The following is a 23,210-nucleotide window of genomic DNA, read 5'->3' as shown; positions in this document are numbered from 1 at the left end:
ATCGTACGCCTGGCAGACTGGACTGCGGTGAGGCGGAGCGATCGCAGGAGGAGGTGTAACCTTCTCAGCCTGACACTCACGCATTAAGACCGCAAGCTGTGACTGCATGGACTGCAGCAAAGTCATCTTGGGGTCGGCAGACGCTAAGGTCTGCTGAGGCAAAGCCTTAACAGAAGATGAGGTCTGTTGCGGCATCACCTTACCTCTCTTAGGAGGTGTGCAGTCACCTGATGACTGCGGAGAGTCAGAGCTAACCCAATGACTGCATCCGGGTTGTTGAACTCTAGAGGTCTGGACTTTACGTTTAAGAGGTCTTGAGACCTGAGTCCAGCGTTATCTCCCCGAAATTTCTTCTGCAGACGAGTAAAATAAGGGCTCAATCGTCTGCGGGTGGGAGTGACGGTCTCTGTAAGACACGCCCGCAACCACCGAGGATACTTCTGTGCGCCGATCAAGGCCTGCCGAACCCTTTTGCCCTTCGACATTGCTTCTCCCCTGGGCTTGGGAGCTTGCAAGAGGTCCCGGACTGGGAGGACGACTGGCACGCAAGAAGTACCCTCACGCACAACACTGACACACTTTGCGCTAATCACTTATCACTTTTGAATTTCTGTTTGCACTTATTTCACTGAACTCGAAACTTTAAGTGGTTTGTACCTGAAACACGCAATTCTATCCTTCTTTAAAAGTTAGTAATTGCGAAAACAGAATTACAATGTAACAGAAAAATCTAATGAAAGATAAATAATTCAGTGGCTGGAAAGAGACTAAACACTAGATCAAATAAACTACGTTTAAAATCTCTCACCGCATAAAGCTTGAGAACAAGAATAAACTCTAGAAACGTTTACCTTCTTCCCCTAAAGAGACTAGGGAGAAGAGCAAAAACGATAACAACGTTACTCGCTTGAACGAAACGTTTATCCAGCTCTCTCTCCCTCCGTCTCTATCTCTCTCTCTCTCTCTCTCTAGACTTAGAACCTGAGAGAAGAGCCCAATCATATATACTCGTTAAAACATATTATTGTTAAAAGAAAAAAACTGAAAGATTTCCCAAATAAAAAGTTCCTTTATTAGAATTAAAACCATTAAGCTAAGAAAGAATGAACAAAACGTTATAAACGGTTTACTCTTACTGCAACGTGACACCGTGAAAATTCTCTCTCTATCGTAACGATAGAGCGCAAGTTGAACGTTCTGAACGTCAACAACTGCAGAGACAAAACAAAACGTTAGTTCAACTTTGAAACAGTACGAGACTATCAAAGAAATTCTTTCAAAAACATTAAAATAGCATAATATGTTAACAGGTAAAACCGAAATGACGGGCTCAATGTTAATTAACTTCGGTACAAGAAAAGACCGCCTACTATTAGGAAAGGTCGAATATAAACAAATATAAAAATTAATTTTAATAATTTTATAATAAAAGGAAGTTAATCGAAGAGGCCTATAAAAGGCTGAGAGATATAAAATAAATCTATAACTTTTGTTAAGCAAAATTAAGAAAGAGAGTCTATACTCTCTTAGACACCAACACTTCCGTCTAAGGGAAGGGTCGGCCATTTAAAGGTGAAAGAGAGTTCATACTCTCTTCGTCACCATAATTAATCAAATTAATTCCAAAAGCTAGCTAAGCTAATAATAGAACTTCCTGAATAGCGAAAGCTGAAATCTTAGAGCAATACTTCACCAAAAACCGTGAACAAGACTCCAAAAATATAAGCGTATCCATGAACGTCTTGCCGGAAGCACGACAGAGGAAAAATTGAAGTGGTGTCAACAAGAAGTACTGCAGTACCTGGCCACAGGTGGCGCTTGTGAGTACACCCCCCTCTTGTATAGCGATCGCTGGCGTATCCCTTCCGTAGAATTCTGTCGGGCAACAGAGTTGACAGCTACATGATTATCGGGTAAGTTTAATATTGAAAAATATAAAGATACAAAAATAAAAAATGATAAAAATAAAGAAATAAACGAACCGTTGAGTACTTTTCTACTTCGCAAAGTATCACCTATTGTGGCAGGGAATGGGGTTGGTACATATCACCTATGGATTACTGTACAGTAGAGTAAAGTAAGAATGAAGTAATATTCTTTTTATAGCAAAAATTAAATGCAAAATAATTCATACAAAATATTTCTAAGTTACTCTTGTACCATACAGTTGCCAGATATTGCAACAATAAAGCTCTATAACCCATTGTAAGTAACCACGTGAGCTCAGTGCTGGGTGGATGTGCTCGTGATCCAGAATCTTAACAATTCCCTACACAGTTATTAACATCCATACAAAACTATTACTTTACTACTGACAACAACTCTATTCTATTTAAGCTTTCTGAACCCAGCCTCACCTTAATCCGTTTACAATCAAAGTCTACATTTGCGGGGGAACTCATTTCATGTCTAACCTCATATATTGGAAATCCCATGTAAAAGCATTGTTGATGATGATGACAATGATTTTCTCATGCTGAAGATCAATGTTAGAATGGATGATAACCTTTAGGACGCAGAGAGAAATTCAAATCTGACACTTGCATGCCACCTTCTTGTCTCACCAAGCGATGTCTACCAATAACAACATTCACAACCATAATACCCAAGCTGACCGTTAAAATCACCATAAGACTCATACCTAACGTCACAAGGATCACAACAAAAATTGGTGCACTTGAAGGCGGTGCGAGATCAGAATTTACATTCAAATGCACATGGTCAAGATAAAATGAATTGTTGAAATTATGACAGCGGTTTGTGTCGTTGTCATTCATGCACCGGTTCAAATCCTCTATCCTGATATTGGCTATGGCACAAAGTTGAGTCCTTTTGCAACAGCCAACACACTTACCATGATTGTAACCAGCAGAGTTTAAGAGATAGTAAGTCTGAAATAGCTCATCATTGTTAACTAAATTCTGATAAAGCTTTGCCATACTGTTAGGATCAAGACTTTCCAGACCAAACATTTTTCTTGCTCGGTAAAATTCCTCCCATTCCGGCTCATTAGTGAGACCCCTGCCTATCTTGGAAAGAGAGGATGGGAGCTTATAAGTCTTTGCCAAATTGAGATGAAATTGACTATAATCCAGCAGCGTTGATGAATTGTAGGAATAAAGCCGCAGAGACGGATTCACAGGCGTACCACCTAGTACTGGGGCAGGATACCATGGAGTTACTGAAGGAGCTAAAAATCCGACACTCTTCACTTCACCTAAAAATGAAAGGATACAAATACTACAGGATCCCACAAACACAATGTCAAAATGATCCTCAAGAATGGTTTTGCTTTAATTTATCAAGGAAAATGGATTTCATATAAATGGTCTAAATAGTAATTGACCAATATACTGCACATCAATTGTTAGTCAAATAAACAAAATGCTGTGATATAGAATGCAAGTACTGTACTGTATAATATAATATCTAATAGCTGAAAAATAACAAGATAGATAATTATATGCAATACTGTATTAAGCTTAACAAACAGTACAAAACATCAACCTGTATTTGATGCTATTACTAACAATATATCCAAGAATAATTTTCTTTTATTATCTTAAGGTTAGCTTCCAAAACCATCCATGGGATTATGAATACCTGTACTATACTATAAGCTGTAAACTGTCAAAAATTCTAGTCAGAGCAAAATATAATTAATTTGACACCAAGACAATATAAACAGCATGGGAGAATGGAAGCCTTGGGACAAAATCACATCCAATTATGGTACACACTATTTACGGGCTTTCGACAAACAAAAATCCCTATTGCATACTGTATATTATTGCTGCAAAAATTATAATTATCAGACTAAAATGGATTTTTTTCTATCATAATAAAATGAGTAATTCCACATCCTTTCTGACTTTTCGGTGATTTATAATCTTTCATATCTACTCTCCTTTTGATGATCACTCTATTCATCATTAAATTTTGAGAAAATTGTGACACCGCCAAATCACTAAAAAACAATCTTAGATATTTCCTTCCCATAGGCCCTAATGGGGGATGGTTCCATTAGTGAATTACTTATAGATCTTTGCAGTGTTCCTTAAGCCCCTAGCTGCACTTGCGTTATATTTCTCTGCTTTACCTTCATTCTCGCTTTCTTTCTTCATGAATGGTCTTACAGGCCCCAGCACTGAACAATATACAGAAGCCCTAAATTCATAAATTCAATCCTCTCCAATTCTTCAGTTTCCCTTTAGGCATTGTCTAAAGAGGAGGCTAAGTTTTTTTCCTTATAGCTTTCCATAAAAGTATACAGTATAGTACCGTAGTACTTCGGCTTACAAATACAGTAACTCTGAATACAGTGCAAGAAAATCGGTACTGAAGCATGAAATCTCAAATCAGTATATCAGCATTGTTTCAGTCTATCAAAATTTTCCCCCTGCATATGCATTTTTGTGGACAAATACTAACAACATTAGCACATATACCATACGCCACCTAAGTGGCTTTGTTTGCCATTTTGTTTTTTAATTAGCTTGCAATCCCCATTTCTCAGAACCTGATTCTTTCACTCTCCCAGCAGCAATAAAAGAAGAAGAATTATTAATTTGTCGAGTTATGACTGCTACTAATCATCATAAAGACTTTTTTCTTTTCTTTTTTTTTCCTTTAGGAGCATTTTGGGTTACTTCTGGAATGGATTATACTTGTATACCAAGGTACCATTCTATACCCATATCCATTCTTGATCATAGTGCAAACAACATCAGATACACCAAAAACAAATGTAATAAAACTTACCAGTGGCAGAAGTGAATAACTTGAAACTATCTGTATGCTCATGCCCATATATCTGTGCCATTATCACTTCTTCAAATTCATTTAAAAGGTCCAGATAAACATCATTGTAGCTAACAGAGAAGAAGGGGACAACAGCATATCTTTCAAAATATCCAGGAGGAGCATGAGCAGCAATCACCACCTGGTAAAGAGAAATTTAAATGTGCTTCTGAATTGAAAAAAAGAAAGACGTATAGTATCTGCAAGATTTCTAATATCGTCACCCTCATAAACTAACTACCTAAATCATTTTCTCCACTTGTTGGGAAATAAAAAAAAAAACTTCTCATTTTCTAATTCTTTATATCATTGTGTTGAGCTTCAATTAACAAATTATAATTCACAAATTCTTCTGTTAAGAATTTGTGAATTGAAGCTCAAGACAATGATATAAAAAATTAGGAAATGAGAAGGTGTTTTTTTTTTATTTCCCAACAAGTGGAGAAAATAACTTAGGCAGTTAGTTTATGAGGGTGACGATATGATGAATCTTTCTCCTCACAAACTCATAAAAGAACAATACTATTGTATAGTACAGGAATAATACTATTCCAATGATTTGATCACTCAATCTCTTGAGATAAATAGGCAGTTACTGCAGATCCACATTCCCACCTAGGAGTTAATTTTACAAAACCTACATAAAATGTGCAGCAATTGGCCATAAGTCAGGAGTTTTACCATCAAAGCTAAAACTGATCAGAAATAATCCATCATTGGTGACTTTACTACTGTATCTCTCTAATAATATTTACCAGGCAATAAAGTGAATTACCGGTACATGCCATATCCTTCTAAAACTTTTTCCTTACTCCAATTACAATTATTTTGTCATTCAATAATGGTAATAATTGAAAGAATTTTTTCAAATTTAGTGCAAGGCTAATCTAACAACTGTTTTTGCAGCCTCAGGCTTGGTCTTTGGCATATGTAATTGCTGCATCATCTACCATCTTGGTATTCTGGTACTTTCCTTCTAAAGACTACATGAAACAGTATGTAACTACCAGTAATTAATTTTCCCAAGGTGTATCTCATCTCTGTATCTTGCCACAATGTGAAGGTCACAACTTGTCATTTTTCTAACAAAACTAACAATTCAAATTTTTCTCTTCTTTCTCTATGCACAAAAGCCAAAACTGACATTTGTTTATTTTATACAATTTTCCTTACCATCTTCCAGTATCATAATAATTTGATACAATGCTCCACCAATTCTATTCTACCCCAGCACCTTCAACATTTTTTGATAATTACGTCAGTAAGTTAATGTTGTACATATAAACACTTTCTTAAGTTTTTATGGTCTCTTCTTTACTGTCATATACGGTATTCTGATCAACTCTCCAAACAACATGTGTTCAATGAACAAAAAGAAAAATGACAAATTTGGAAATAATTTGTATTCTTCCTAACTATACAAACCTGTAGCTCTTTACATAGGAGTATTACTTCGGTGCTTGCTGAAAACCAGCCGTTAAGCTTTTGCAAGGTGTAACTACTCTGCTATTTAGCAGAGGGGGGTTAGTGGGGTAGACCCACTACCCAGCTCACACCAGCACTAGGTTGGTGGAATTCCTAAAACCAACCGGCTGGAGACTGTCCCAGGGTGCCATTGTGTGCTTTGCACAAGCTGTTTAGAGGGCACCCTGACACCTTGGGATCCTGATAGGATGACGGCCTGGGCAATTGGTGCTAGCATATAATTTAGCGATGTGACTTGACCAGGTAAGCATAAAATTGGAGCTAAGCTCCTCACTTAACCTAGACATTTCCTGACTCCACCTCGTTTGGAGAATGGGAACATAACAAATATATATGCACATATCAGGTTGCACAAAGGGCATGTACCCACCTGCAGTTAGTTCAGCTTGCAGAGTTCCTTGGATGCTGAGCATCAAGAGAGGGGAGAAATGAAATAGGAATTGGCCAGTCACTCACACATTCATTCTAGCCTTACTCGCAGGTAACATCTGCCCTCGACTAATCGACTAACTTCTACTTGTCCTACAAGGGAGCCGAGGTGTAATTTGACTACATTTTGCACAGCCACCACAGGACCTAAGATGAATGTGTCTAGGTTCCTGTGAGTTATGTCTTGCAAGTAGGGGGCAGTGAAGGTTGTCTCTTCCACATGCAAACTTGTAACACCGGTGTCACGGAGAAATTTTTCTTAAAGGCCAGGGATGTGCTGACACCCCTAACATCATGAGCATGAGAACGGCAGTTGGAGTGAGAGTGGCCTGATTGGATGGCTCTTTCAATAACATACCTAATTCAGGAAGAAATTAAGTTCTTCATGATTTTCCCTTGTTTCTCCTCATGCTAACAAACGGATTTTGAGCAAAGCGAAAAATCTATTTTTGGGTAATATGGCCATATCGTCCTGATGGAAGGTTCCTTTAGGCAGCTTTCTAAGGAATATTTGGCTACAGTGATACTCCCAGAGAATTAACCACAGGTTTCCAGAATTCTAACTCCTGGCGCGAGTATCCTTAATATAACTTTTAAGGATATCGCATAATATCAGAGGACGTATTTCTTGATACGACACATGGCAATCCTCACCCCGAATAGAGTTTATGCTCTGAGGGGGAAGAGTGGCAAATTTGAAGGGGAGCCATTATCAAGGTTACCCGGTGGATCCCCTCCCAGTACTACTACGGTGTACTATTCCTTGTTGCAATTAAGCATGGATAGCCGCAAATAGAGTAGTTTCGGGTGGGGACTTTTGTTACATAGTTGTATACTCCTTTTTGAAAGGAGGGAGGGTCCATCAGGACGACATGGCCATATCACCCAAAAAAGGGATTTTGACGAAGGAAAAATCTATTTCTGGGCGAGAGACCCTTGTCGCCCAGTGAAATGCTCCTAAAGCACCATTTCTAAGGTATATAACTGCTATATATTACCAGAGAAAAAATTGCATGGGAATGCCAGGTTGAACCCAGCTCGCTCACCTGTATAAGGTGTCGGTATAATACTGGGGCGCGATAAATCACAACCAGAGGCCTCGCACCATTTAGATATCTCCTGTCAAAATCCCCGAACAGCGAGGTACCGTTCTACCTCGTACTACTACTAGACAATCCACGCCAGTGACGTCACTCCTTATAGCACCCCAGATTGGGGCCCAATTAGGGAGGGACGGGTGGGTTCACTGGGCGACACGGGTCTCTCGCCCAGAAATAGATTTTTCCTTCGTCAAAATCCCTTTTCTGGGCTCCGACCCGTGTCGCCCAGTGAAATCGTACCAGAGAATGGGGACCCAATAAGGCTAACTACCTGAAGGGAATAACACAAAATTAATATAGCTGATGAATTTTAATATAAAAAAAGAGGGATATGGAAACCCATAAATAGATCAACACGTAAATGACAGAGACAATTAGACATGATACATAATCAAAATGAAACCCGAAGGGAAAGTCAACAGGTATGAATAATGTTAATACAGCTTGGTAAGCAAAATGCAGTAAAGCATACAATCACTTCACTTCACTTCCACTCCCAGGTAGGCTTTCAGCCTGTCAGTGGAATCATACAATCATAGATATAAATAATTAACATAACAAAGGAACATCAGCTTGGGGATTCCAAAAACAAGTGAGATCAAAATAATTCGTGAAATCGATCAATAGAATAATAAATAATACATCATGGTAAATAAAACAGGTAGGAACAACAGGTAAGCCAGGCAGGAGGGAAAGAGGACAGAGCAAGGCGTTGTGATTAGGACTCAGTATCCTCGGGAGGAACTACATTCCCCGCAGCTACTGTGGCAAATCTAAGAGCTTTTAAAGGTTTTAGGTAGTGGCGTTTGAAAACTTTAGGGGACTTCCAACCCGTATGTTTTGAGAGCTCATCAAATTTCATATGGTGGAAAAAATTAATTGATGTAGCCACAGCTCGAATATCATGGACATGTGGGAATGATTCAGGATTAGCTTGTTTAATAAAATAAAGAATTTGTTGCCTGATTCCTTTAAGGGTAATAGTTCCTCCGTGCTCTCTAATAAATAAGGGCCCTGTGGTTGTAGTGGAAGTTCTACTTAAGTAGGATTTTAGGGTGGTAACTGGGCACAGGGATGGATCCCTAGGAAGTGGAACAATCTTCCAGGGGAACCACCTGTTCTGGGGATCCTCATTTTTAGCCAGGAACACTTTGTTAGGGGAGAGAAGGACCTCACCTGAAGAGAGAAACTCTATATGACCTGGGTCTCTAGACAAAGCTGACAATTCTGACATTCTGGAGCCAGAGGCGAGGCTCAAAAGGAAAAGAGACTTTCTTAATAATGCCATATAGTTACAGGATTCATTTGGAGTGTCAGAGGCCAGCTTAAGAACATCGTTTAGAAACCAGGAAACTGCGCTAGGCCGGGTGGAAGGTTTTAGCCTGGCACAAGCTTTCGGAATGGATGAGAAATATGAATCCGTTAAATCAATGCCAAAACCAATATGGAAGATCTTTTTCAAGGCTGACTTAATTGTAGTAATGGTACTGGCCGCCAGGCCTGATTCGAAGAGAGTCCGGAAGAATGTCACAGTTAGGTTCATTGTCATTTTATCAACCTGGGAATCTTTCAAGAACTTAGCTAATTTCTTGACAGCTGAGTCATATTGTCGGAGAGTAGATTCCCTTTTGTCGGATTCCAGGAAAATAGTATTCGAAGGATCGATGCTCGCACCTCGTTGGGCTGCGAACTTCATGAAGTCCATAAAGTTAGGGCATTCAGAATCCTTGAGGAAGCGAACACATTGCGAGTTTGTACTGTCTGTGTGAGCACCGGATTGGGAATCCGCCGGGGGCTGAGACCTAGCTCTAGCAACAAGGGGAACCAATTGCTCTTGGGCCAGTTGGGGGCTACGAGAGCCACTCGACCTTTGAAGGATTTGAGTTTGTGCAGAACTTTCAGCAGGAGATTCACCGGAGGAAACAGATAAATCGTCTTCCAGGTATTCCAATCTAGAATCATAGAGTCCGTGGCATAAGCCTGAGGGTCCAGGTTGGGGGCTACGTAACAATCTAGTTTGTGATTGAATTCCGTCGCAAACAGATCCACCTGGAGACCCGGGACTTGAGATAGTATCCACTGGAAAGATCGATGGTCTAGTGACCATTCCGACTCTAGCGGAGTCGTCCGGGAAAGGGAGTCCGCTACCACATTCCGGACTCCTGCTAGATGGACTGCAGACAGGTGCCACTTGTGCATTGCCGCCATGGAGAAAATCTGCAACATGACATGGTTTATTTGGGCTGATCTGGAGCCTCCTCTGTTGAGGCAGTGAACTATGACTGCACTGTCGAGAACAAGTCTGATATGGAGATTCCTGGCTGGATTGAGACGTTTTAAAGTGAGGAAGACTGCCATGGCCTCGAGGACGTTGATGTGCATGTGTCGGAAGACTGATGACCATAACCCTTGGACAATCTTGTGTTCGGAGTAACCTCCCCACCCTGTTAAGGAGGCGTCTGTGTGGACGACGAGTCCCGGGACCGGATGTTGTAAGGGAACCGACTTGGAGAGATTCTTGACCTTCGTCCAAGGCTGTAGACTTTTCTTCAGGAGTTTTGCGGTTGCGGTTGCTCTGGATCTCCACACTCTGTTTATGTCCTTGAGTTTGGACCGTAGGACGATGTCTGTCACGGAGGCGAACTGCAAGGAACCTAGGATCCTCTCTTGGTTCCTTCTGGAGGTCAACTTCTCCCTGAGAAATTGTCTCGTCTTCCTCGCAATCTCCTTCCTTTTGGCTTTGGGGAGGCACAGCGTATGGGAGCATAGGTCCCATTGTAGACCCAGCCATTGAAACTTGGTCTCCGGGACCAGGCGGGATTTTCCGAAGTTGACTTGGAATCCCAGTTGTCGAAGGAAGGTGAGGACTTTGTTCGTTGCTACGCGGCAATTCTGGGCATTGTCTGACCAGATTAGCCAATCGTCTAGGTAGGCCACTACCTGTATTCCCTGAGTGCGAAGCTCTTGAATGACTGTCTCTGCTAGTTTGGTGAAGATTCTGGGTGCCACGTTGAGCCCGAACGGCATCACTTTGAACGCGTAGGGTTGTTCGCCTAGCTTGAAGCCCAGAAAAGGACGAAAATACCTTGCTATTGGAACATGATAGTAGGCATCGGTAAGATCGATGGAGGTGGTGACGGCCCCACGGGGAAGTAAGGTCCGCACCTGCGAGACGGTAAGCATACGGAATTTGTCGCAACGAATGAAGGAATTTAAACGAGACAGGTCCAGGATTACCCTTCGTTTGTCTGAGCCTTTCTTTGGCCCGCTGAACAAGCGCCCTTGAAATCTTAAGCGACGTATGCTTTGGATCGCATTCTTTTGTAGCAGATCTGTCGTGAAGCAACATAGTTCTTCTGTTGGCAATTGGTAAAAGCTGTTCGGTGGAGGAGGTCCCTGTATCCAGCTCCACCCTAGTCCGTTGGAGACAATGTTGGAAGCCCAATCGCTGAACTTCCAACGGTCTCGAAAAAGGTACAGTCTCCCTCCTACCTTCGTTGTCTCATTGGGTGGAGGATGATTTGCCTCCTCTGCTTCCACGGGAAGACTTGCCCCGGTGGTAACCCCTTCCGCTACCTCGGGCGCAAAAGGCACCCCTGGCACCTCTGTGACGCTGGTAGCCACGGAAGGAAGTCTGAGCCTCATAAATGGGGTTAAAGGCGGGGGAGAAGGACGTGGAGGCGATTTGAGACTGAGGGACCAGGACGTATGACTCTTGCTGCTGGCCCTTTGATGTAGAAGGCTGGGGGCCTTGGGGAGCCGTTTGAACCCTGAATTGGGAAGAGTGGAAAGGCCTCAGTCTCTTCCTACCTCGGATTGGGGTACCAGTAGGCTCATATCTCCTCTTTGGGACGAGGCCCCACCTAACTTTGAGGCTTTGGTTGGCCCTAGCTGCCTCGCTAAGGACCGAGTTAACCAAATCCTCCGGGAAAAGATCCGGGCCCCAGACCGGAGCTTTGATGAGCTTATTAGGCTCGTGCCTAATGGTGGCTTCAGAGAGGACGTGTCGTCGACAACGGGTCCTGGCGCTTGCAAAATCATAGGCGTCAGCCATGAAGTTTTGCAGTAACGACTTAGTGAGGGCCTTGAGGAGGTCCTCGTTGTAAGTGGCAACGGCCAACTCGGAAAGGGTGACCGAATTGAGAGATCTGCCGAATCTGCACCTAGAATCAAATTCTAATTTAAGAAGAGACTCTGGGAGTTTGGGAAGCCGTTCGCTGAACTGCGTCGAGGCACAGTCCGGGCTCAACTTACCTACTGAAAAGGTAGCTGGGGCATTCCGCCAACATTCATTGTCCCCCGGAAAGAGAAGGGAGGTTAAGTCAGTCTCCCTGAGTTGTGGTAAAGGCTTCTCATCTTTGATAGCCTGGAAGACCGACTCCAGAATCTTGGTCGTACATGGTGTAGGGGTTTGGTCGTCGGCCACAAACATAGTGTACGAACTCTTGTGGGCCGTAAGCATGGTGTTCAAACATTGCCACTCATGGAACAGGCGAACCAAGACACACTGTGCCTGTTCCTTAGGAAAAATGACAGTTTCCTTTGGAACATTATCTAAACGGATCAGAGCTTCTTCTGTGAGGCGAGCGTAGCCGGGGAAGGGGAATTCAAGACCCGGCGGGTAGAATTCGTAGTCCGTAAGAGGCCGTGTACCGAAACCCTCGATTGACAGCATACCCTCCGAAAAGGGGGCATGCAGTGCTAACCTCCAAGGGTTATTCTTACTGAAAGGAGGAAGCTTGGAGGCGTCGGGAATGGGGTATTGCTGTTGAGGAGGTGGTAGCCCCGAACTCATGAGGCCTTGGACTAGGCTCTCCACAGAAGCTATCCTCTCGTGTGATTGCTTCGTATGAGACGATAGCATCGACTCAAAACGAGCAAACAGTTTGTCGGAAAATTCCTCCATGTTAAATGATCCCGCCTGGGGGGGAACAGGTGCCGGAACAGAGACTACTTCTTGAGAGGTTGAGGGCACAGCAATTGGGTCTTGAGAAACTCTGGTGGAGGAGGATTTAGCCTCCGAGGGTGACGATCTCGAAGGGTTGTGGTCTTGGGAAGATTCGTGAGTTCTATATAAAGGCTTGTGAGGAGCCTTCACTTTGGGTGGAATGGGTCGGGAGCTGAGATCAGTCCCGGTTGCCTCAGGAAAACCGCGAAAAGAAGAATGGTCAGAAGTAGAAGAGAAAGCCGGGCTAGGGAGAGGAATCCCAGCCCGGGAACCACCTGACTCACCTACGTCCCTACCTGCGTCGGGATCATCCAGAGCCATGGGTTCCACATCAAGGTCGAGGGTAGCGACGTCCTCAGTTAGGGTGGCGCCCGTCTCCCCTTGGTCCGGGGCCAGAAGAAGAGATGCAATGCTCTCGATGATCGGGTCCGCTAGCGCTTTGGGGACCGCAGCTGATGTTTTAGCATTGGGGTAGAGGAGGGAACACCATTCCTCAGAAAGGATATACGGCTGTCTGGCCTTCACGTTGCGGGCGAACCCGCCAACCCAGATCTTGAGGGTAGCTCGGGCTGTTTCTATTTCAAGCTGGGTGCTCTGAAAGAGAACAGACTATTAGTGAGTGATAAAAGTGCCAAAGAAAAAACTAAGAAGCCCAAGGACTTCGTAGGCACATATAAGGCATGCAGGAAGTCCATAGGACTGTGGCCTTGCAGTAATAAACAGTAAAAGAGGACATTAAAATGTAACTCCCCACAATTCTGTAATAAAGTAACTGCACTCACCGATTCAGATGTTAGAGTGGAAGCCAATTTGTAGCAGACAGGACAATTGTCCGGATGCCAAACAGCTAGGTCATCCACTTGAAGAGAGCAGTGAGCGTGCGAACGACACACATTATGGCCGCAGGGTTGGTGGAGAACAGCGACACATGCCGTCATCGCACAGCGGACAGTCTGTAAGATAAAAGATACATGAGTATCTTAAAGGAAAGCAATTAGGGGCCGAAGGTCCCAGTGCTTAAATATTATAAAAGTTACTATCATGTTAATAAAGTTGAATATATATAGCTATAATTATCCTGAATGAAAGCAAAAGAAGGGCACGGGGCCCGAATGCTGTAACTCTATATATATATATATATATATATATATATATATATATATATATATATATATATATATATCCAACCCATGATAAAACTATTCATATAAATGCCTAAACATATGAATGAAGGCAAATAGGGGACCCTGGGGGGTCCATGGGTTATAAGTCATATATCAAATAAATGATAAAAATTATTCATATGTAAGTGCCTTAAAAATTGAATGAAGGCAAATTAGGGGACCCCCAGGGAACCCCAGTGTTTAAAAAATCAAATAACAGCTTTACTTGATTATAAAATTATTAAATTAAATTAAATTAATGAATTAAATTAAGTCAAACCGTAGTCGTGATCATATCATGGAAGGCAAGGTCGAGAACTAGGATCGTATATAATAGATAAACGTGACTAAAATATAAAGGGAATCCAAGTAATAATGAAAAACGTTGGCTCCGGGGCTCAACTAAAAAATCGACCGAATGGTAATGAATAAAAGCTACTCCCGGGGATCCCGTAATGGAAGTCTTTAAACATATATATATATATATCTATATGAGGTCCGTGAGGTGCGTGACAGAGAGGGGGGGATCTTAAAAGGGTCCGTGAAGTGCGGGACCAAGAGGGAGAAGCCCGTACACAACTTAATATTAAATAACATAACAAGGTACCACGGAACGAATCGAAAACTCCCCGCCGATCGTCGGCCAAACGAGCGACGGAAAGAAAACGACTACGACCGGGTAGAGTAGTGGGGAAAAGTAATGTACGTTAATGAATAATAATAGAATGCCTCACAGAACAACGGGAACTGGCCGTGCAAAGCGGATGCCCCCGGGAGGAGTACATAGGCGCTTATAAGATATCGGCGGGAGGAGGCTAGGAGTAGGTTGGCTCCGAGACGATATCAGGTATACCAACCTGCCAGACCCACGAGTGATATGATCACGGGGAAAGATTAAAAACATAACACATGGTAAATAAGAGAGGAAAGCATGCTGGATGATAATAATAATAATAAAATTAGCTATAAATCAATCGTAAAACAAACGAGGGCGCGAACAAGAGACAGGAAAGAACAAGCCTGACGGCGCTAGGAGTAGGCAGGGCTACCAACAGAACACAGGGTCAGTGAAGTGCTAACAAAATGAAAACTAAATTGTAATAACTGACTCATGAAAGCCCCTCGAGCTAATGCAATCATACGAATGACATTAAAATAGTAAGCGAGTCCGTGACGTGCGAACGTAAATAAGCTAAGATAAGATATGTGGAAAAGAACGCCGATGGCGATCAGGCATGCCAACCTCCAAAATACGCACATGAATATGAAATAACTGTTATCATAAAACAGGAAAAAATAAAATTAATACGGTGTGTGAACCGTGGCGATCCATAAAGTTCACAACGAGAAACAATCAGTATGGAGGACTTATTGAAAATCGTTAGAACGAATGAGAGAGAGAGAGGAAAGGAGCCTGTCCCGAGAGAGACCCAGCAAGGTCGTGAATAAAAAACTGAATAATATAAACAAAACTGGACAAGGCCCCCTCCAATATCTCAAAACTCATAGATCTGGTACTTATTTTAGATGTAGTGACAGTGGAGTCGGACATCTTGAGGTAAATCCAGAGAAAAACCAGCGAAATTCACACACAAGGTAAAATATGGTTAAAAAACTGCGTGCTATTTAAGGAGTGACGTCACTGGCGTAGATTGTCTAGTAGTAGTACGAGGTAGAACGGCACCTCGCTGTTCGGGGATTTTGACAGGAGATATCTAAATGGTGCGAGGCCTCTGGTTGTGATTTATCACGCCCCAGTATTATACCGACACCTTATACAGGTGAGCGAGCTGGGTTCAACCTGGCATTCCCATGCAATTTTTTCTCTGGTAATATATAGCAGTTATATACCTTAGAAATGGTGCTTTAGGAGCATTTCACTGGGCGACACGGGTCTCTCGCCCAGAAATAGATTTTTCGCTTTGCTCAAAATCCGTGTTTTGGGCTCAGCCATGTCGTCCTGATGGAAGTTTACCAGAGAATTACTTGAAAGTATTATATCTATGAAGAGAATAAGAAGAAGTTTTGGAAAGAAGTGAAGAGAGTAAGGAAGGCTGGCTCAAGAATTGAAGAGACAGTGAAAGATGGAAATGGAAGGTTGTTAAAAGGAGAGGAGGCAAGGAAAAGGTGGGCGGAATATTTTGAAAGTTTATTGAATGTAGAGGATAATAGGGAGGCAGATATAATTGCTGTTGCAGGTGTTGAGGTGCCGGTGATGGGAGATGAGAATGAGAGAGAGATTACAATAGAGGAAGTGAGGAGAGCATTAGATGAAACGAGAGTAGGAAAAGCATCTGGTATGGATGGTGTGAGAGCTGAGATGTTGAAGGAAGGGGGTGTGACTGTACTTGAATGGTTGGTGAGATTGTTTAATATGTGTTTTGTGTTGTCAATGGTACCAGTAGATTGGGTTTGTGCATGTATTGTACCACTATATAAGGGTAAGGGAGATGTGCATGAGTGTTGTAATTCAAGAGGTATTAGTTTGTTGAGTGTAATTGGAAAAGTGTATGGTAGAGTAATGATTAATAGGATTAAGGATAAAACAGAGAATGCAATCTTAGAATTACAGGGTGGTTTTAGAAGAGGTAGGGGTTGTATGAATCAGATTTTTACAGTTAGGTAGATATGCGAGAAATATTTAGCAAAAGGTAAGGAGGTGTATGTTGTGTTTATGGATCTGGAGAAAGCGTATGATAGAGTTGATAGGGAAGCAATGTGGAATGTGATGAGGTTACATGGAGTTGGTGGAAGGTTGCTGCAAGTAGTGAAAAGTTTCTACAAAGGTAGTAAAGTATGTGTTAGAATAGGAAATGAAGTGAGTGATTGGTTTCCAGTGAGAGTGGGGCTGAGACAGGGATGTGTGATGTCGCCGTGGTTGTTTAACTTGTATGTTGATGGAGTGGTGAGAGAGGTGAATGCTCGAGTGCTTGGACGAGGATTAAAACTGGTAGACGAGAATGACCATGAATGGGAGGTAAATCAGTTGTTGTTTGCGGATGATACTGTACTGGTTGCAGACACAGAAGAGAAGCTTGACCGACTAGTGACAGAACTTGGGAGGGTGTGTGAGAGAAGGAAGAGTGGGTAAGAGTAAGGTTATGAGATGTACGAGAAGGGAAGGTGGTGCAAGGTTGAATGTCATGTTGAATGGAGAGTTACTTGAGGAGGTGGATCAGTTTAAGTACTTGGGGTCTGTTGTTGCAGCAAATGGTGGAGTGGAAGCAGATGTACGTCAGAGAGTGAATGAAGGATGCAAAGTGTTGGGGGCAGTTAAGGGAGTAGTAAAAAATAGAGGTTTGGGCATGAATGTAAAGAGAGTTCTATATGAGAAAGTGATTGTACCAACTGTGATGTATGGATCGGAGTTGTGGGGAATGAAAGTGATGGAGAGACAGAAATTGAATGTGTTTGAGATGAAGTGTCTAAGGAGTATGGCTGGTGTATCTCGAGTAGATAGGGTTAGGAACGAAGTGGTGAGGGTGAGAACGGGTGTAAGAAATGAGTTAGCAGCTAGAGTGGATATGAATGTGTTGAGGTGGTTTGGCCATGTTGAGAGAATGGAAAATGGCTGTCAGCTAAAGAAGGTGATGAATGCAAGAGTTGATGGGAGAAGTACAAGAGGAAGGCCAAGGTTTGGGTGGATGGATGGAGTGAAGAAAGCTCTAGGTGATAGGAGGATAGATGTGAGAGAGGCAAAAGAGCGTGCTAGAAATAGGAATGAATGGCGAGCAATTGTGACGCAGTTCCTCTAGGCCCTGCTGCTTCCTCCGGTGCCTTAGATGACCGCGGAGGTAGCAGCAGTAGGGAATTCAGCATTATGAAGCTTCATCTGTGGTGGATAACGGGGGAGGGTGGGCTGTGGCACCCTAGCAGTACCAGCTGAACTCTGTTGAGTCCCTTGCCAGGCTGGGAGGAACGTAGAGAGTAGAGGTCCCCTTTTTGTTTTGTTTCATTTGTTGATGTCGGCTACCCACCAAAATTGGGGGAAGTGCCTTGGTATATGTATGTATGTATTATATCTGTGGGTTTGTAGAAGTGCCTTTACTTTGACTGAGTTCCTTATATGGTCTCCCAGACCTAATATATATGACATTACCGTTATTTGTCATATCCACTAAGTTTGGAACTAACATAGGGCTTCCTGCCCCCTGCAGGGAAATTGTCGATATCGACTATAAGGCGTCAAAGTTTATATTTCGTAGGAACAAAGTGGAACTTTTTAGAGATTACCAGGTTGTTCTTACAGAGGTTATACTGTCAAGTATGTTATTTTTAGGAAAAATAAAAGGCTCTGGATCATTTATTCGATTTCATGCAGGGCGAATAAGACGCATATACATTTTTATGCATTTTATTTGTATAGACAAATATAAAAATACAACAACAAATGTATCATAAATAGAATCCTTGTGACATTTCAACATCTTCGGGTATATATATTTTTAACCTGTAAGGGAAGAAATACATATATTATGGATTAGTCATAGATGCCACTCACTATTGTGAAATTATTTGATTGATTTCACTTAAATGTTGGATATGTTTCAACACTGTACGAATATTCACACGGCACTGGTGTTATTGGATAGATTCTACACCTATATAGAACAATCCGAGAATCACCATAGTGATTTTCATTAAAAGGTATTAGACTCAAAGATGCTAATACCTGTTCACCCAGTCCACTGTTAAGTCCCAAGCAGTCCACTGTTCACCGCAGCACTAGACGACAGGTTTTATAACACTACCTGCCACCACCACAAAGTGATTTATTTCATGCACTTGCTTCGCGTAATGTTTATAGAAGACTCTAGAAGATTTCCACCCAGTATAAGAGCGGAGTCTATCAAAGTCCATATGTTGAAAGAAGATCAACGAGGAAGCAACTTTTCTAGGATCGTGACTTGCGGGTGTACTGTCAGGATCTGCTCTGCGAATAAAGTAGGTGAGTTTCACCCTCAGTTGTTTTAGGGATAAGTTTAATCCTGAGGTTTCGCCTAGGAAGAACTGTCCCTCCTTGAAGTCTGAAGTTCTTCGAAGATAGACCTTAAGACACTCTACTGGACATAGAGAGACATCTTCCCTCAGAGGGCAGATTCTCCAAGGACCCCACCTTTTGGTGGGCAGCTCGTTTCTGGCGAGAAAGGTAGGATCGGGAAAGAGATTCAGTTCTCCCTCTTCTGTGAACTGAATATGACCCTCGTTTCTAGATGGGGCCACTATTTCACTAACTCTAGCCCCTGAGGCTATAGCAAACAAGAATATCACTTTCTATGATAGATCCTTTAGTGTACAATCTTCGTTGTTCAAGTTCGAAGCATGGTGCAAGACTCTGTCCAAGGACCATGATATGGGCTTTGGAATCTTATTGAAGATTTTGCTTGAAAGGTCCACCTGGAAGGCGTAAAGAAGAGGTCTAGTCAAAGCTGACTTACACGTAGTTATTGTGGTGGAAGCCAGGCCTTGTTCATGAAGGTGGATGAAGAAGGAAAGGCAAAAGTCTATCGAGATTTTTGCCAGTCTGTTTGCTTTGACAAAGGAGACCCACTTCTTCCAAGATGATTCATATTGTCTTCTGGTTGACTTTGACTTGTATTCTTCTATAAAGTCGATGTTGCCTTTTGAGATCCCAAACCTTTTCTTGGCTGCTAAGGCGAGAAAATCATGAGATGTAGGTTTTGGGTTCCCAATGATGAAGCGTAGACAGTAGACTTCTGAACCAGTTGGGATAGAACTGGATTCGGTAGAGGAAACAGCTTTAGCTTCAGTTCTATCACTAGAGGGAACCAATTGTTCCTGGGCCATTTGGGGGCCACTACTGCTGCTGTTCCCCTGAAGGATCTCAGCTTGTTGAGGACCTTCAGCAAGAGATTTGTTGGTGGGAACAGATAGATATGATTCCATCTGTTCCAATCGAGGGACATGGCATCTGTCGCTTCTGCCTGAGGGTCCTCATATGGGGCCACATATCGAGGTAGTTTCTTGTTGTCGCTCGTTACGAAGAGGTCGATCTGCAGTTCCGGGACTTTTTCCAAGATGAAGGAGAATGAATCTGCGTCCAGGGACCATTCTGTCTCTATCGATTTTTGCCTGGATAGAGCTTCCGCTGTCACATTGCGGAACCCTTGCAGGTGAACTTCCTTGCCAAGCGAAAGATGGCTAACATCACGTGAGTGATGTAGGGCGATCTCGAGCCTTGTCGGTTCAGACATTTCACTATTACTTTGCTGTCCAAGACCAGCCTGAGAGCTGATCTGTGAGGGGATAGTTTCTTCAATGTTAGGAAGACTGCCATGGCTTCCAGAATGTTGATGTGAAAGGTCTTGAACTGGTGCGACCAGTTCCCTTGTACTTTCCTTTGATGGGAATGGCCTCCCCATCCTTCCGGTGAGGCATCTGTGTGGATGACCACTGAAGGTTGAGGTGGTTGTAAGGGAATTGTCCTTGTCAGGCTCTTGACCTTTGACCACGGCCTTAGAAGCGATCGCAGTAAGGTTGGTGTCGATCTTTGTTGATCTCTTTAAGCGTTTGATGTGTATCTTCTCCAGACTCCTGATGCATCCTTCAGTTGTGCTTTTAGCATTGGGTCTGTCACTGCTGCGAACTGGAGAGAGCCCAGTACTCTTTCCTGTTGGCATCTTGAAATCTTGTTGGATTTCAGCAGTCTCTTGACAGAACCCGCAATCTCTCTCCTCTTCTTCGGTGGGATGGAGAGGTGGTGTGACTGCAAGTTCCAATGGATTCCTAACCATTGAAACTCTTGAGCTTGAGAGAGGCGAGACTTCTTGTAGTTGACCTTGAAGCCCTCCTGGAATCACCTTTGTGGCTGCCAGCAGACAAGCTGTCTTGGATGCTGCCCACACCAGCCAGTCGTCCAGGTATACTGTGATCTGAATGCCTTCTAAGCATAGCTCTTGGACAACTGTGTCCGCAAGTTTTGTGAATATCCTTGGGGCTATGTTCAGTCCAAAGGGCATGGCTGTGAAGACAATTTGTCTTCTGTAGTTTGAGTCCTAGGTAGGCAGAGAGGGGGCGGCTGAGTGGTAGGTGCCAATAAGCCTCTGCTAGGTCTATTGAGACCGTGTACACCCCTTTTAGTAACAGGGTCCTTATGTTTTGTAGGGTTAGCATCCGGAACTTGTTGTTCTCGATGAACTTGTTGAGTGGCGACAAGTCTAGAATGACTGAGTTTGTCCGAGTCTTTCTTGGGAACACAAAACAGCCTTCCCTGGAATTTGATGGACTTTTTCCTTATTACCTTTTTGTTTACGAGTTCTAAGGTATATTCTTCCAATAAGGGGGTGGAGAGTTGGAAGAATTGAGGAAAAGGGGGTGGAGTTTTGTTCCATTTCCACCCGAGTCCATTCTTGATTAGGCTGTGGGCCCAAGGATCAAGGGTCCAATGATCCCGAAAGTGGAAGAGTCTTCCTCCTACCTGGAGCATCTCATTGTTGAGATGATCCGGAGGGTTTGTTACCCTGACCACGTCCTCCTCTACCCCTTGAGGGGTTTCTTGAGGAGCCTCTTCTAGAGCCTCTACCTTTAGGGTGAAAGGTAGTGGTGTGCCACTCAAAGCCTGGATTAAAGGCTGGCAACTGAGCTACCAACTGCTGGGGCACCATTTGGAAGGTGGTTGGCAGCTGGGCAACCATTTTGGGCATTGTGGTCATGGTAACTGTAGGATGCTGTGCCGGTCTATGAGGCACTCGTGGCTTCTTTGTCTTCCTGTTTTTGGGTTGGGGACCAGCGTCAGAAAATGATTTCCTCTTGGAAGACATGCCCCACTTCTGGAGAAGGTTCCTATTTTCTGTGGTGGCTTTAGCAACTACCTCTTAAGACTACTTCTTTTGGGAAGAGGTCCTTGCCTCAGATACATTAAGTAATCAACTTCCTGGGCTCATGTTTGACTGTTGCATTGGCAAACACATGCTCTCTACAGGCCCTCCTGGCCTTTACGAAAGCGTGCATGTCCTTCAAAAGGGTAGCCATGTGCATCTTGGGTAAGACCGTGTACATATCTGGGGTGCTCGAGAGGCCTGCACACATCTCCATACAGTTCTGGAGAGACAAAGAGGTGGCTAGTTCTTCTTTTGTCTCCTGTTCCCTTCTCAGATGTTCAAACAACTTTGGAAGGTTCTCGTTGAACTGTTGTCCTACTATCTCTGGCTCCAGTTTCGAGATTGAGAAGGTTAGATGAACCTCGTTCCATTCCTTCTTGCAGGTAGGCAGGGCTAGAGACAATGGTTTGCATTCCTCTAGCGTAGGGCATAGTTTGCCCACGTCAACTGGTTTTAGCACGCAGTTGAGAGCTTTGGCCGAAAAGGGAAAAGCTCTAGAGGAAGGAGCAAGGAAGGTAGGGTGCCTCTTGCTCAAAGCTGAAACCTTCGAGTTGGTATAGCCGGCTTTCTTTAGGGTACTCGTCAAGAGAGCCTGCGCCTTGTCATGCTTAAAGATCATGACCTCCTTAGGTTCCGTCTCCTCTCGAGATACTGGTTTATCCCGCAATCTCACGAAGCATTCTGGGTAAGCCGAAATGTTAGGCCAGAATTGGAGATCTTCGAGGGGTTTGACCTCCATCTTCTCAGAGATGTAAAGTTTCCCATTCATCATGGGCATATACTGCGCATACCTCCAGAGGGTTGGTTTTGGGGCATTAGGGTAAGTCGGAGACTCTGACACGCTTGTGAGAGCCTCTGAAAGCACCCGAGCGTTGCGCTTCTCTGACTTCCCTCCTCATCTCTTGTTGTTCCTTGCGCATCGTTTCTATCATCAGTTGCAGCTGTGCCATGAGCGCTTCGCCCTTGGTTAACAGCGGGTCCGATTAAGGAGTTGGGGCCGAAGAGGTTGACGGCACAGGTTGATATGCCGTCACAGAATACTGAGGGTCTTCCGTTATTGTCGATATGGATTCTTCTTCCTCCTCGGGTGGCTGGGCCACCTCTTCTTCAGGATTTTCTTGTAGAAGATCCTTTTCGGTGTCTGAGGACACCTCTGACATCCATTCTCGATGGATGTCCATGCCTTCGAGAGCCTTATTGATGTCAGCCTCTATCGTCAGTTGAATGAAGGGAGGCTTGACCTGTGCCTGAAGCACAACCGCGTCGGATTGGGCTTTAGGGAACAGAAGGCTTCTCATAGCTTCGTTTGGCAGGTAAGGTCTCAGAGAGTTCTTCTGGAACCCTCTTACCCACTTTCGAAGTGTTTCCTTCGCAGTATCCCTCGACTCCAGCGTCTGGGGATCACCGAAACCATCGGTCATAAAGGCCGAGCAGACAGTGCAAC

General features: G+C 43.4%; 1 protein-coding gene across 2 annotated transcripts in view; it reads right to left on the bottom strand.

Moving 5' to 3' along the window:
* Positions 1–1,934: 1,934 nt before the first annotated feature.
* The window catches only part of LOC137650051 (acid sphingomyelinase-like phosphodiesterase 3b), a 103,177-nt gene continuing 81,901 nt past the window's right edge, over positions 1,935–23,210 (bottom strand). For both annotated transcript variants that reach the window (XM_068383083.1, XM_068383082.1), the window contains exons 7-8: positions 4,762–4,942; positions 1,935–3,217 (exon numbers count right to left, since the gene is read on the bottom strand). In XM_068383083.1, the coding sequence (XP_068239184.1) occupies positions 2,490–3,217; positions 4,762–4,942 (909 nt within the window). In that variant the 3' untranslated portion in view covers positions 1,935–2,489. The remainder of the gene's footprint in view (positions 3,218–4,761; positions 4,943–23,210) is intronic.

Source organism: Palaemon carinicauda, chromosome 11 (assembly GCF_036898095.1).
Source record: "Palaemon carinicauda isolate YSFRI2023 chromosome 11, ASM3689809v2, whole genome shotgun sequence".
NCBI lineage: Eukaryota > Metazoa > Arthropoda > Malacostraca > Decapoda > Palaemonidae > Palaemon > Palaemon carinicauda.
This window is presented reverse-complemented; position numbering and strand designations above follow the sequence as displayed.